Consider the following 15082-nt stretch of genomic DNA (forward strand, 5'->3'; position numbering starts at 1 on the left):
GGAGGAGATGGTGGATTACATGGTGGGTAGAGATGTGTGTGTATACATGTACCCAGCTGTACCAAGAACATTTCATCATTACAGAGGCGTAGGCTGGGCCATTAGGGAAGCTCCACACTCCATCACTGTGCCTGATCTATCTTGTCCTTGGAATGAAATTATTATGTACTTGTAAATAAAACATGTATCTGCTCACTCAGTACAGCTTCCATGGTTGTGTGACCTTTGCGCAGTGTGTCAGTCAGCAGCACTAAAGTTTTTTAAAATAATAACACCCTCCACCCCCAAGAATTAAATGCTGTTCTGTGTTTTTATGCATGTTCAGCCCTAAATGTTTTGGAACAACGTAAAATCCTCACTAATGGTAGCATGCTAATGCAGAAAAGCATGTCAGCACAGGGCAGTGCTGAAGCATATATGTAAGTAATATTGAAGTCAGTGTATTTAAACACAAATGTACGTGCTTTCATGAATCTGTATGTTTGTTGTTAGCTGTTCTGAAATAAGATTTTGTAGTCCCAGTGAAAGATAAGTCTTACTTAAAAAAAAAAAAAAGTGAAATTTGGGAATCCACAAACTGTAACTGTATTATCTTTTGTTTTGATAGCTAATTGCTGTATATGATGAGCAAGAAACTCACCGGAAGACTGATGGCACCAATGGCAATTTGGCAGACAGAAATAGCCCAGACTCTTTTGAGACGGAGGTAGCAGCTCAGCTGGCTGCCTTTCAGCCAATTGGTGGTGAGATTGAAGTGACTCCTTCTGCCCTAAAACTGGGTATGTACATCTTGCATGATTATTTTTAAATTTTTTAACCAATATATAGTACCTTCTTATTTCTGAGTATGTCTCTAGTCCGATTTAATTTATTTAAAGAATTCTTTTAGCACCTCATTGTTTGCCTTGTGATTCAGTGAAGACAATTGTGGTGACAAGAATTGGGCTTCTGAACAATTGATGCTGAAGACGGCAACTGAGCATGGCAAATTTGCGCCTGAGCCTTGTATCCTGGTACATGTTATGCCCATCCATACAGCTGGGTCTCTTTTTCTCCTTTCCTTGACTGCGCAAGTTGCTGACAATCCTTCATTGTTATCTGCTGAGAGTGGAAGAGAATGAAACCTATGCAAAATATTTTCAAATAACAAAGTTATTGGAAAAAACCCCTCAGCATTGTTGTTGAGGAACCTGGGTTCAACGAGTGTAAAACTGCTGTGTGCAAATACTTTTAGCGATTATCTGAGCTAGTGCCCTGGTTTGGGGGTTGGAAGGTAGAAAGGAGGAGGTGCTGGTTGCAAACACATCACCTCTTTGCCTTTGAAGAAGTTGCACAGCAGAGTCTATTTGCCTTTCAGGTGAGCAAACTGTGATTAGGAGAGGCTTCTGCTTAATTCCTTGTTATATCAGAGGGTACTACTACGTGAAGTGCTGCAACTCTGGTCCCTGTGTTGTTTCAGTGTGCCTGGAAGGCCAAGAGTTCAGACGCTGGCTTCCAATTATAAAGAGCAAGAGTCTTGTATGTTGAACACAAAGCAGTTTGAAATACTTTCTTGGATTGAGAGCAGGCTAAGCTGACACCTAGATAGCAGATACAGAAGTTACGCAGCTTCATCCAGTAGAATTTCTAATAAAGCTTACTGGATGAAGCTGCGTAACTTCTAACACAAGTCTGTGCTCATTTTTGTGCCTGATGTAGAAAATACTGAAATTCAAACGGCATGAAAATTTTTAGATCCAGATTTCTGTGTTAATGGATCACTTCTGGTTTTTCTATATTCTAGAATATAGAAAAATCTTTTTCTATATTTAACGACACACAGGAATTTCTCATACCTAAGAATCTTGGGAAAAGACTTACTCTTGCCATAACTTGTATGTATTTGAGCTGTATTTTTGGTAAACATGAGGTATGGAAAAATTTGTGGCTAAAGGTCCAATGGTTGAAGGGTTTGCAACTTCCATTTTAGCATGCTTCAGAAAGTAGAGATTGTTCTCCATATACTTCTGAGCCCTAATTAACAACAACAACAAAAAACCCACACAAAAACAAACCCCCAAAAACCATTGAAAATGGTTTGTCTAGCATACTGTTGTACATAAATTGAGGGTTGGAGAATAATATTTCAAGCTCACATAACTGTAAAACAGAAAATGCTAGAGATCTTGAGCTTACCAGTAAGCTATGAGGTAGCTCAGTTTTCATAGCGTTTGTGGAATCCTTCTGCTATGGGAGTGTAAAGGAGATGAAATATAACATGAGAAGAGCAGACAATTAGGGTTTTTTGTTTTCAGTGCAATACTAATATATATTTGAAGTTTAAGTGGGTGCTTGCCTCTTAAAATAGAGAACATAAATGTAATGTGTTTGTCTCAATGGTTCTCTTTCAGATTTGTTTCATTTTATAAGGTAAATGAAAGCTTTTTCTACCTGTCAGTCCTATAAACTCAGTCTGCACTCTGAAATTTAATTGTTTTCACTTCTGGACTTTAAATCACGGATTATAGTTCTTTAGACTTAATTTTTGCCTTTACGTTTCCTTTACAAGTCCCCAGACCTTAAATTATGTCCCTATTTCCACTAGAGGCAAATTGAAAAGTAAATGAAGAAATAGAAGGACAATTTGGTTGCATCAATATCATTGATGCATGAACCACAGTAGTCTGGCTCCCTGTCTTGTTATGGAATTGACTCACACTTGCTACCAGAAATAAATAATAATAAGTTTAAAAAGAGATTCTTTTTTGGGAGCAAGGAAGTGATTAAATATACACGTAGCGAGCAAGTGTTGCTTTCCGTGGTAGAGCTGTGTTTCAGGAACTGTCATTTGCTTACCTTCTAGAGTATTTTTGCAGAATGCCTTTAGGGATGAAATGGCAGGGAATCCACTTCTATATAAATTGCCAGATTGTGGAACAATTTTGCCTGTTAATTAATTAGTTAATTAATTTCCTGTATTCAATGAACTCAGGTCCATGGTTTTATGTAGAAACACTGTCTATTTAGTGATCTGCTCAGAGAATACTTAGAGCTTGATGCTTAATAAAGTACATGAAGCTAAACATTTTCAAACATGAGAGAATCAGCACTGGTTTTAGAAAAGGCACTTGAAATGCTGCCTTCAAAATCTTCTCATTTTTATTAATTGTGTATTTGATCCAGTTAAGTTTAGCGTATGTTATACCTAGTCTGAAAGCCTTTACTGGCTAGATAGAGATGGTGATGATGGGGGGGATTTTTTTTTTTAATTGTGTTTATTTCTTTCACGTTTTTTTTTGTGGTTGATATTTTTTACAATACTGATCAACTTGACTCTGAAATCATAGTTTTTCCATTGTTACTCACTCTTATTTTGCCCTTTGTCACCTGTAACTTTGAAAGGGAGCCAGAATAAAAACGTAATCTTAATTTGACTTGAAAGCCAAAAGCACCTTATAGCTTACATTGCTTCCACGTACCAGACAAATTTTAGGGCAAAAAAGTAAATTTGTTGTTTTACTTATTATCAAATGACTTTCTTAATAATTGGCACATATCTTCTTAAAACAGTTTAGGAATTTTTTCAGTTGTTTTTTTTCTTTTCCGTGGAATGAATGCATCTTTACTTCTAAAGCTAACTCAGTGTTCTCAAACAGGTGAAATTGTGGGCCCTTACGTTTAATTTAAGAAAAATGCAGGAAGATTTTAGCTGGTTATGAACACAGTATCCATAACATAAGGTGAGATGTAAACGTACTTGAGCACATCCCCACTCCTCCTGCAGAGCTGGATTTTCAGATGTTATTGCTGCCAGTGTCTGAATTTGGACTGCAAAGTAAGAAATACCTGATAGCGTCTTACAGCTGAAAAGGCTTTATTGAAGTTTCTAATACTCAGGGCTGAAATTACTGAAGGAAGCATAGTCATTTAGTTTTGTTAGTTATGTACATAGATCTCATTTTGGTAGTGGGTTTTGCATCCTGGTGTCTTTTTGTTAAGCATGATGACTGAAATGGTGACATGATGAAGTAGTTGTTTCTCCACAGTTTTCTATATTCAGGAGATGTATCTATTGAAACCTGCCATATTCCATTCGGATGTAGATGAAAACCTAACGATGATGTCCCATGTACTTCTGCACACCCAATGACTGTAGTTTTTTGAGAAGTACCAGTGCTGTGTGTTCTTGTTTGGATGGGTTAGACAGGTAACCCTGCACTTCTGTAGAAACCCGAAGAGGAGGAAGGGGCATTGCTGCTTTTGTTTCCGTTCAGTGTAGATCTTCCAGGTATCTTGCCTTTATTGGTTTAGTGAGCAGAAGAGTACTGAAAGTAGATTCTATAGAGGGGCCTTGAGTTCAGTTACATCTCCAGTTCCCTTTCTATTTTTCATCCATAATTAAAGTACAGTGCAAAAGAATATCAAGCCTGGCAGGAATTTGTTAATTGTACTTAGTTTCTCATATCAAAATAAGAAAGATTTTTTTGTTTTGGTACTTAAAATCATGATGTACATGCTTCAGTTGACAATGAAATAAATATAGTTCTGTTGTAAAAAAAAATCCACATTTGACAGAAAATGTGATTGGGAAAAGAATACATTTCATGCTACAATACAAATGGTAATAAAACAGTTATTAATATATATTACAAAATTTAGAGAAGCACGCAACTATTTAATGTGTCCAGTCAGCAGTCTGAAACAGTGGGGAAACAATCTACTGATTTCAGTATTTCTGTGGGTAAGTAGAGAACATTGAGATACTGTTGCTGAACTGGCAGTAGAGAGAGCTTGTCTTGTGAGGCTGTTTCCCAGAGTATACTTGTGATGTGGACATTACAACAATTTGTGAAGAATGATAAGGCAGCTAAACGCCTAAATAGCTGATTTACATTTGCAAAATTGAATGGTGGAACACGTCAACTTCTTTAACCCCAAAGGCTGTTGCAAATTCTTCATTGCCATTTTTTACCTTGCTTCTTACGTATAAAACTCTGGATAGACAAAACCTAACAATGAACAGTGAAATTACAGTATGTTGAATACTTGTTAGCTGCATGACGTTAGCCCATGGTAAATGTAAAGTAACCTATACCCCACTGAAAGAGTTCATTTTAAAATTCTCTGTCAGAGATGGTCTTCTGGCTGTCTGACTCCTCAGCCCTTCTCCTGCCTGGCATAAAGTCTCTTGTATATTAAGCATCGCTTTTGAACTTGTGTACCCTCAGAAGACTAAACGTAGCTGTTTCATTGGATCCAGACCATGACTGACAATTAGTTGTTTTCCCATTGTTTCCACAAGACCGTGATGTTCTCTGAGCTTAGATGACATCTCTACCAATGTTTCATTTCTGGTCTGTAGTGGTCTTGCAACTCCTTTGGTCTGAGCTTACATAATGAGACAAAATTATTTTGAATGGATAAACTGTGGTGCCATAGCATCTCTTTAAAACTGGTATACCAAAGTCATTTAAGAAACACTTACTTCCTTTATTCTGCACAGGTGGTGGGTTTTGCTTTCTAGTCAAATCCTATTTAGATGAATATATTTTGTCTAGTCACTGTTGTTGATCATTTATCTTTATAGCAGCAAAATGTTGGATTTTTGGCAAATTGTGTATGAGTATATATTGATGCGATCACTAGTGTTTGGAACGATGAAACATTTGGAGATCCTTGATGTAGGTAGCAGAGTAATTACTGGGTTAACTGGTGCTGTTTTCTGTTGGCATTGGTTTTGGATGTGTGTGTTGGTTGGTTTGGTTTTTTGAGTATATGACGTCCTAATATTTCTCTTGATAGAGATGTTAGCTGAGAAGACTTTGCGGAGAGAGACTTACCTTTGCAGACCTTTTTGACTGATCACCTTTATTTCCTCTTTGAAACTGCTGTTTTGTTGCTGATGTATGATTGAACAGTCATTCTTTCACCTTAAAGATAGCTTTGCCAGGGTAGTGGTTGACATTCTTGTGTAGAATGTTAAGATCTTTAGAGAGCCAATGATGGATGGGGTTATGTATATTAGGCATACTAACAGTAAGTGCAAATAGTCCTGTCTGGTGTTCTCTAGCTGATAGTTTGAGGTTTTGAATACATATGCTTTTATTGTTAGAATTTTTAAAAAGTGAACTAGCAACGTAGAGTGGTAAAATGGTACTTTATGGTAGCAACTAATGGACTATGTGTAAATGGATGTGATCTTCCTAAAGTATTTTCAAAATGTTTTGTTTTAGATGTTTATGTATTTCAAACTAGAGGTTTTTAATAAGTCTTTAGCAAATAAATGGTTACCCACCAGTAATCTGCTCATGAAACTGGTGCATCCATGATATTTCATCATGCCTTGCAGGCTATTGACAAGCTAATGTCCAGTGAAAGCGTGCTGCTTCATAGGCCACTAGTCTATAAAGAATGCTTCGTGTCATCATTAGCTTCAATGCAAGCTAGATATTCCTGCAGAATATGAGGCATAGTCACTTCATAAATGTTCCTTTATTAAAAAGACCAAACCAAACAAAAACCAAAACCAAAACCCACCAAAACCACCCAAAAAACAAAACCACCACCATCAAAAAAACGAAAAACAAACCCTAGTGTGTCATTGTAACTTTTCAAGTATGTAACATGGAGTACAGGTGCTTTGTTTTCAGTAGGCGAGTTTTCAATTTCTTATAAGGCTTTTCAATTAAACTAGCTGAACTGTATGAGTTTTTAATGTTTGTAGTTCTGTTGGCGCTCATAAGCCATCTTGTAATTTTCTGTGTGCGCATAGTCATGCTACTAGCCCTTCTGGTTTCCTTCTGCACCCAGTAGTTTAGTGTTCTTTTCTAGTGTTTTCCCCCTGCATGGTATGTAGTGGAACAGGAAAGGGGGTGTAAGAGGTTTAGCCTTTTGGGTTTTTTCATGATGTCAGTTTGTTTTTTCCCTTTTTGGTCCATGTGGGCAGGAAGGAGAGCATTCATTTATTTATGGAGGATCCATTTTATGGATATGTCACTTTGAGCTGGAAATGCCTTCATGACTGGCTCAGTGTTTCATTTGCTTTATTTTATAGATGATGGTTGAGTGCACACAAACTTAGTTGTTGCTTTTCTCTTGCTTCTCTCCTTGGTGTTAAGTAGTCATGATTTTGCCTGGAGGAAGGAAGGCAGTATCTGGTGATACTTGTCACTTCTGAATGCTAGGGCAGGATTAAGAGTGAGGTGTGTGTAGGTATCTCTGTGATGTTTCTTTTTTTTTTTTGCTGTTTGAATTATTCTTTCCTCTTTCTCCCTTTCCTTGGGAATCGGGCTGAAGATTCCTGAATATGTTTTCTGAGTGCAAGCATTATGGGAAGCAGATACAATTAGGTTACTTTGAGTGTTGGCTATTAGAATAAAATTTAGCTGCTTAATCAATTTATAACTTTATTAGTGTTTGGTTAAAATTGAGGTTAGATGAAGAAATAATTGCTTAAACAGTTATTGATAGCAAGTTATAAAATTCTCCTGTAAACTACAGGAGTTTAACTCCTCGATTTGGAAGCTTTCACTGCTAAGTAGGGCAAGTGTCTTGCTTTTCTCACTGAAAGGTCTTACTTTGGCTTTTCAAAATTTGCATGCCTTTGCTTTATAGTAAATCTCTGACAAAAAGATTTTCTTCTTTTATATATACACACACAGACGTGTGCGCACACTCCGTCTGATCAACGTTCTAGGCAAGTGGAAGACTTGCGTGCAAATGATGGTTGGAATGGCTGATTACAGCCTCTCTCCTAAATTAAGCTTGCAAATGGCAATGATAGTTGAAGTTCAAGCTATATTGAGGATCTTGTGCTTTTAAACAGCCAGTTCTTTCAGTTCTGGACATTTTATATAGTGTCTTTGCAGTGGACACTTGTTTCCTGAAAACATGTTGCTACCTGGGAACGCTCCAACCCTCAATAGGTCTAGTACAGGATAATAACAATGCTAGCCTAGAAGGTTTTAAATTTCTATTTTGGTGCAGTCGTCGGTGTTGCGGCCGTGTCTTCTTAACATTTGGGAAAGTTCACCTGCACTCTTATGGAATTTCCTTGAAGGTGTTTCAGGGGCTTCAGAGTATATGCTTAATCAGTTTAATATATTTCTGTGGATTTTGACTTGCTCTAGCTTAAATCGTGCTTCAAGGGGTTATTCAAAACACTTACTTAGTTTGAATGGCCCTATGTGTTTGGGTTGCTAAGTCAGTCAGCAGAGATGCTTCCATTGGCAGTGTCTTAATTTGAAGTTGAAGGGAATTGAAGGCAAGGTTTCTTCCAGGAATCTTTGGAAGTTTCTCGCTTGATAGGCCTGACGGGGCTCAAATTGTTACCTCCAGGGTATGGATTTTGTCTGTTTCTGTGCTCAGACTTCAGAGCTCAGAAAGAATTCCTTCTCTTTCTTGTCTGCTTTGAAGTGGAAGTATTGTAAGTAGGCTTGGGGGCATTTTAAACAGCATATATTTCGTTAGTCCTCTTTCAAGCTGGTGTTGAGATACTATGGACATAGAGACAGCATATTTTTAAATACAGAGGAACCAACATTATTATGTTGGGGTTTTTTTAAAGTTATGAGAACAGATAGGAACTGAAACTATTAATTTGATGAGCAAAATGTTGCTAATGCTTGTATACAGCATAAATGCCATGTCAGAGTAAGTAGGAAAGACACTTTTTCTTACATAAAAGCTGTCCTGTTCATCTTAATCTTCAATGTCAGTTTATTGGCTGAGCATTCCAATGTTTGTCAGTACATTGAGTGTACGACATGCACATAATTGTCTCCTGTATGATTCAGGGAAAATTAACATTTTGAAACTGGTAAATTTCAAAAGAAATGCATTCTAGAATAACATACTGCCTTCTGTGAGTTGAGGCAATACTGCTTATTTCCTTAAGCAAATATGACTTTATTTTCTTTCTCTGCACCGGAAGGCTGCTCTCGTAGTAGTGTTATCAAACATTGTTTTGTGTTGTTTGTCATAGGTGTTGTGAGGATGACACTGTACTTGATAGATTTTTCTCCTCTGCAGCATTCAGTTTAATCTGGTTTTAAAGAATGTGATGATCAATTAAAGTCTACTTGTGTTCATAAAACAAATGGCTTCTGTTCTCAGGCAAACTAAAGGTTTGAAGATAACTTTTCATTTCGGTCAGAATGCAGGTTTGGTATATTTTGACCTCATGACTTAAGCTTGGTATTACTTAGTTGTCCTTGATTCATGGAAATGAGCTTTGCACCAGCATAGCTGAAGTTTATCTTTGTATTGCAGCAAAACAGTACAGTAATGCTTTCTGTAAAGATATATAAATTTCCATGTGTTTCTCCATCTTTGGGCTGCCCATTTAGAAAACAAGCCAGTTGTTCCTTTCCTTCTCAGTACCCAAGAATTGAGTAGTAGTGTGGGTAATAAATTTACATGCATAGTTGGTTGACAAAGAACCCCCTTTCCTTTGAATAGCCCCTCTGCCTCTGATTTCCCTGAAGATTGTTTCTCATCAGCTGTTCCCCTTGCCTCTCTTCTCTTTGCACTTGGTTTAGTCTGCCTTACTTTGGGGTAAGGAGGTATCCCCATGAAAATATGTTAAGTAGGGAGAAAAATATTTTTCCATCCCAAGTTACACATTTTCCTGCAGTAGCTCTCTAGCCAAGATGTTCATTTCCAGCCTTTTATTGCCTCAGGGAAGGTTTTGGGGGATGGTGGTGAACTTAGAATAACAGAATAAATTCTGTTACAAAAGTCTACGCTGCTTTTTGACGCACTCTATTCGATGTCAGTGTTTTTCCTAAGGTTTTTATCTATTTTACTGATTTTGTGATGTTGCAGTTTCTTGTATTTGTATATTGTTACAACGCATAGCTAATTTCAAAGGTAGTAGCTCTTAAAGAAACAGACCAATCCATTTAAACTAATTATTTGCAGCTGAAGGTTTTGGAAGGCTATAGTGCAATCTCTGTCAGCACACGCGAATGCTAGGTCAAAGGAGTGTGTATGTGTGTTTATAAATCTCTACCATACTATGTGCTGTATTAGCTCTGAGGGAATATGGCAAAATGTGTATTTTAGGTTGTAAATGAGCCTGCTAAGCTTGGCTGATTGGTAGTTTGAAATTGTTCAAGTTAAAAAATTAGTCTTCAACTGAAGGTCTTGAAGTAGTAGATCACCTTTTTGTTTCTTGTAAGAAACTGGACGAGTATAGTTTTGCACATTTTTTGCAATGTTTGTTCACTAAGGATTGCTTACTGTTTGCTTCCATATGAACATGTTCCAGTATACAGATGAACCTATGTTTATGAAAGTCATCATTAGAGAAGTTACAAATAACTGTTAAATTTCTCAGTCAGTTTGCCCATTGCCATGTACTTCTTTCTCATTGTTTTCTATTTAATTTACCCTTTCAAGAGCTTTAGCTGCTAGGTTTTTTTGTCTCTTTATTTTAAAGTGCCACTTCAGATTTTGATTGTTTCTCACAACAGATATCTAAAATCTCAGCCAAGTAAAATGGAGAGTTGTGTATTTACTACTCCTGAACATAGTTGGCAAAAGATGCACCTCCCTCCCAATATGTTGCACAATTTTCCCGTAGACACACTGGCTGTTGATCTATGTTTTGCTTTCTTTGTAACTCATTACTTCATTAGAAGGAAGTCTGTTTACTGTAGACATTAAGTAAAAGAAGGATGTAGAATGTTAACTTTAAAGATGAATCTTGCAGATTATTTTGGTCATGTTGTTTTAACCCTCCCACAAAAAGGGAAAAATGGCCCTCTGTGATTGAATCCTTTTCTAACTTTCCTACAGAAATAATAATCCTACCGTTTTAAATATTAAGACAGATTAATAGGCAATGATTATTCACTTTCCTCACCACATAAAAAATAGGAGTATAGTAACTTTTTCATGAAACATTCAACTAAATTGTGTAATTCAGTGTTACAGGCCAAAATTCAATGAGTTATAATAGAATTAGACAAATTCACAAGGGGTCCGCTTATCAGCGGCTGTTAAAATATGGTGGTCTAGATGCCACTCCCATCTGGAAATCTTTCAAACATTATTTTTTGCACAGTGGTAGGATACACCACTTTGCAGTTATGCCCTGTCCCTGGTATTTGGTGGACCCAGTATAGGTGTTCTTACGTGGTTATCATTCCTTGAAACCTCCCAGAAAGTTTCATGTTCAGGAGGTTTCACTATTTTATCTTTGTCTTTTAAAATTGGCAGGAAGAGGATTGAAATTTGAGACTAAAACTAGTTTACCATGGCTAGAATAGAAAGTAATCATAATAGGACTACTTTTTAAAGGAAAGATCAAAACAGGAAAAGTTCTTAATTTAGTTGAGATGTATAAAACACAGCTCATATTTAAATATTACAAGAACCTCTTCTGATGCCGTAATTTGTGATACTCCTTTAAAATATCATTAAAATATTCAAAAAAAGTATTTTACTATTCTACTACTAGCAATAAAATGCTACCAAAGTGATATTCAAGCTGTAAAGCTTTAAAGAAAATTAAACTGTTTAACTGTGGAAAAGTGACTGCATAAGCACCTGTAACTGATGTTAGCTGAAGTGCTAAACCAGCTTTTGGCAGTGTGGCCTCTTTTGCAGGTGCACAGAATATTTTCTGTGTGTCAGTTTATTTGACTAGTACAGTTCATTAAGTATTTCATTTGAAGTTGAGAAATGGGCTGGGAATTGAAATAGAAGAAACGCTTATTTTCACCTTTCAATCTGTGAATAAAAATGAGGTGCGAGAGTCTGAGATCTATTAGTTTTAAAATCTTATAGGATATATTAGCCTAAAATGATTGATTTAAATTCAGTAACTACAGATAATATGCTGCTTAAAAACCCAGTCTGTTTAATAAGATGAATGCTTTTTGCTGTTTCCAGCAAGTTGGATGGCTAAGATGGCTGGTGTTTTTAAGTATAACTAAAGTTTAGTTTCCGTTGACATCTGAATGCCATTTGAAAGACATTACATTAAAAAAAACCCAACAACTTCTCCAAAAAAACTCTCACAAACCCAACCCCAACCCTTCCAAACAAAAAAAACCCTGTGGGTGTAGGACAATTCTAATATAACACAGATATTTTTTTTTTTCCCCAAGTGATACTTAAAAGACAAAAAATATTTGGAGCTGCTCTAATTTTTCATCCCGGGTCTGAATCTGGAAGTTGGAGGCTGTGCGTCAGTCAGTGGGTGCACAGTGATGGTGTGATTCACAAAGATGTTTCACCTGGACAAGAATAAAAGAAACCCTTGCCTGTAGTGGAAAGTGCTGATTCTTGTTTGTAATAGCCACTGTGTTCTCACAAAGCTCCTAATCAGTCTGGCCAGCAGGGACAGGAGCTGAACATTTTGCTAGTGTGGTTGGATTGGGAGAAAAATCACAACTCCCTGTTGTGAGTGAAGTGATTAATCCTTGTGCCAGGAGGATTCTGCTGCAGCTCCTACCCCTCTGCCCAATATCTTCCATGTTGTACCTGCAGCCAAGACCCTTTGAAGCCAAGTCATGTTGCTCCCAACACTCCAGTAACTCTGCGTGCTCCCTCTTTGTCTCGCGAGGAACTGAAAATAGGAGCATTGTGTTGACAGAGGTGAGAAGATCCTGAAATTACTCTAGATCTGATGTGTATTGTGACATAAAGTATAAGAAAAGAATACCTGGGTAAGATCCAAACTGAAGCCCTATCCTTCATCTGGAAACTTTCTTGAGAGAAATTCTGCAACAGGGAGAAAGTAGCAGCATTACTTGTATCTCTTCTATAGATACATACATATCCTAGTGCCTTAAGATGAGGAGTAGTTAACTTTTCATATGGATGTGGATTTTGATCCTGAAAATGGGGTCTGGATTAACTTTATTACTGAAATAATGTATGTAGGTGATTCTTTTTTGTCCATCTTCGAAAGTCCAAAAGCTGTAAATGTAAGCATTCCTTAGTTGTTTTATTGGGCACCATTTCTGACAATGATAACACTAAAGAAATTTAATTCTGGTCATAAAAGCTGTGAGAACAGTTCTTGTGCTTCTTAACTGAAATCTGACTTCATATGTTATAGCGCATGCAACAAGAGAAAATAATTCTTTTGAAATTTATGGCATGGAACAGCACCATCCCAAAACAATCTCTGTTCAAAGCCTTTACTGGGTTTTACTTGTAGGCAATTGCTTTTATTTTCCTTTGTTCTTTGTAAGAAAAAGTACACCTCGGTTAGAGTGATAGGAAAACACTGTTCTGCATTGGATTAATATGTAAAGGAGAGAGCTTGTTAGAAAAGGATTTTCATCTGCTGATAGATTTAAGTCAGTTGTCTTAACTATCACATCATCCTAGTTCATTAATCTAATCTTGTATCCATGGGAATTTAAAAAGTGCAGTATGTACTTTGGAAAGAACAGATAGCTGTAGACCTGAAATTGTATTGATAAGTGCTATTATGAACAATTTGAGTTAGCTTTGAACACAAAAGTCGCATCCTCAGAGCATTACATATTTAAAAAATAAAGAGGTACGGTCCTATCACATGGTAGAATGTACAAGCTATTGTCAGCTACATTTTAAGTATGTGGTGGAACCATTAGATGATGCCTCATGGTGGTAAGCAATAAATCTGAGGGTAACCAAATTTACCCACAGTGATTGCTTAGTGTTCTCAAAAACTGCTGACTGGCAGAACTGTCTGTATGCCTGTTAATGTGAAATTTCTCTGATAAAAAGAAGAAAAATAGGTATATATTAATGACCCTTCCTATATTTAAATATAAATTAATAACCTGCTTGTAATACTTTGTTTCTAGTGCCTGAACTGTTTCATGATGGCACCAGTTTAAAAGTAATTCTGAATTTCTGGTTTAAATGGTGGTTGTTTATGTTGTATCTGTTCAGAGATCTTCCAGCCAAGAATTGTCTATGCTGAAGAGTGATTTCACATTTGTGTGTGTATGCATATAGTGTTTGGTTCAACTCTGACTTGAAATTTTGTTGTGATTTGCTCAGGAGGAGCTCTAAAAAATATTGTGGCGCACATGCAGGTGAGAAAAATAATAATTTGTCGGTCTGTCCAGGCAAGTGTAATTTGGAAGCAGGCAGCAGAGTTATTGTCATTGGTGTATGGCCTTTAACAGTTGACAGTTTGATAAACACTTGATGGACAGCTTTTCCCCCCATCATAGTCAGCATTTTTATATGCAGGAGCAGCATTTAGAATTATGACTTTAACTGTGTAGGTGATATACTGTAAATCTCTTTCTACCCACTTATGATATTCTGTCCAAGTGTATCTTTTGTTCTCCTCTAAAATAGTTCTTTCCTGTTACCTGGAAAAACAAACAAACCAACTCTTATAATATGTTAGTTGCCACTGCATCAGTGCTTTTGTTTTCTGTGTTCCTTCATTTGTCAGCTTACCCAAAAGTCACCGAGAGCGTTTGCACCCAAAGCAATGCTAAAATCAATTTTAGTATGTAATTTGACTGCATTATAGACAGCACAGCCTACCAAGAATGCTCATGGGTGATAAACCCTGGTTGTCTTCAATTTTCTGAATTTGGCCCTGTAACAGCAACCTGCAACCTAAATCCCAGAGAATAAAAGGATTTCAGCCTGGAGGTGAATTGTGCTTTCCTGAGCAAGGGGACTTTAAGAGCAAAAGAGCAAAATTAAGGACGGGTTGGAGTAACCTTTTTTTGTGGTAGTCGTCACCCTAAGCAATACTCAGCTGTCTAAATTTAGGCATCAAATTTCATGCCAGAACTCAGAGGCTAGAGACCCTGAAGAGTTTAGGGGGACCCTAGGAGGGACAGCTGGAGCTCCGAAGTTCCCCTGACTACATTCGGATCCTGAATTCCAAACCTGACATTCTTTATCTGAGGTTGCACAGTGATATCAAACCCAGCACTTCTTTTTAGTCAGACCCTTCTAACCTCAGATGCTGATTTTTGATCTGCCAAAGGGCTGAAGCGAGGGAGAGTGCACTCTTATTCAGTGTGTTAATGTCTCTGTCCAGCTTTTTGGTGAAATGTAAAGAATCCATCATCATCCTTCTCCTCCCCCACCCCCCAAAAAAAACAAAAACAAAAACAAAAAAAAA

General features: G+C 37.1%; 1 protein-coding gene across 4 annotated transcripts in view; it reads left to right on the top strand.

Annotated features, from left to right (window-relative positions):
• Positions 1-15082, top strand: part of PARD3B (par-3 family cell polarity regulator beta) — a 442892-nt gene that overhangs the window by 134318 nt on the left and 293492 nt on the right. For all 4 annotated transcript variants that reach the window (XM_075093709.1, XM_075093712.1, XM_075093710.1 and 1 more), the window contains exon 3: positions 608-779. In XM_075093709.1, coding sequence (XP_074949810.1) covers positions 608-779 — 172 coding nt within the window. The remainder of the gene's footprint in view (positions 1-607; positions 780-15082) is intronic.

The sequence above is a fragment of the Phalacrocorax aristotelis genome, chromosome 5 (genome assembly GCF_949628215.1).
Source record: "Phalacrocorax aristotelis chromosome 5, bGulAri2.1, whole genome shotgun sequence".
Classification (NCBI taxonomy): Eukaryota; Metazoa; Chordata; class Aves; order Suliformes; family Phalacrocoracidae; genus Phalacrocorax; species Phalacrocorax aristotelis.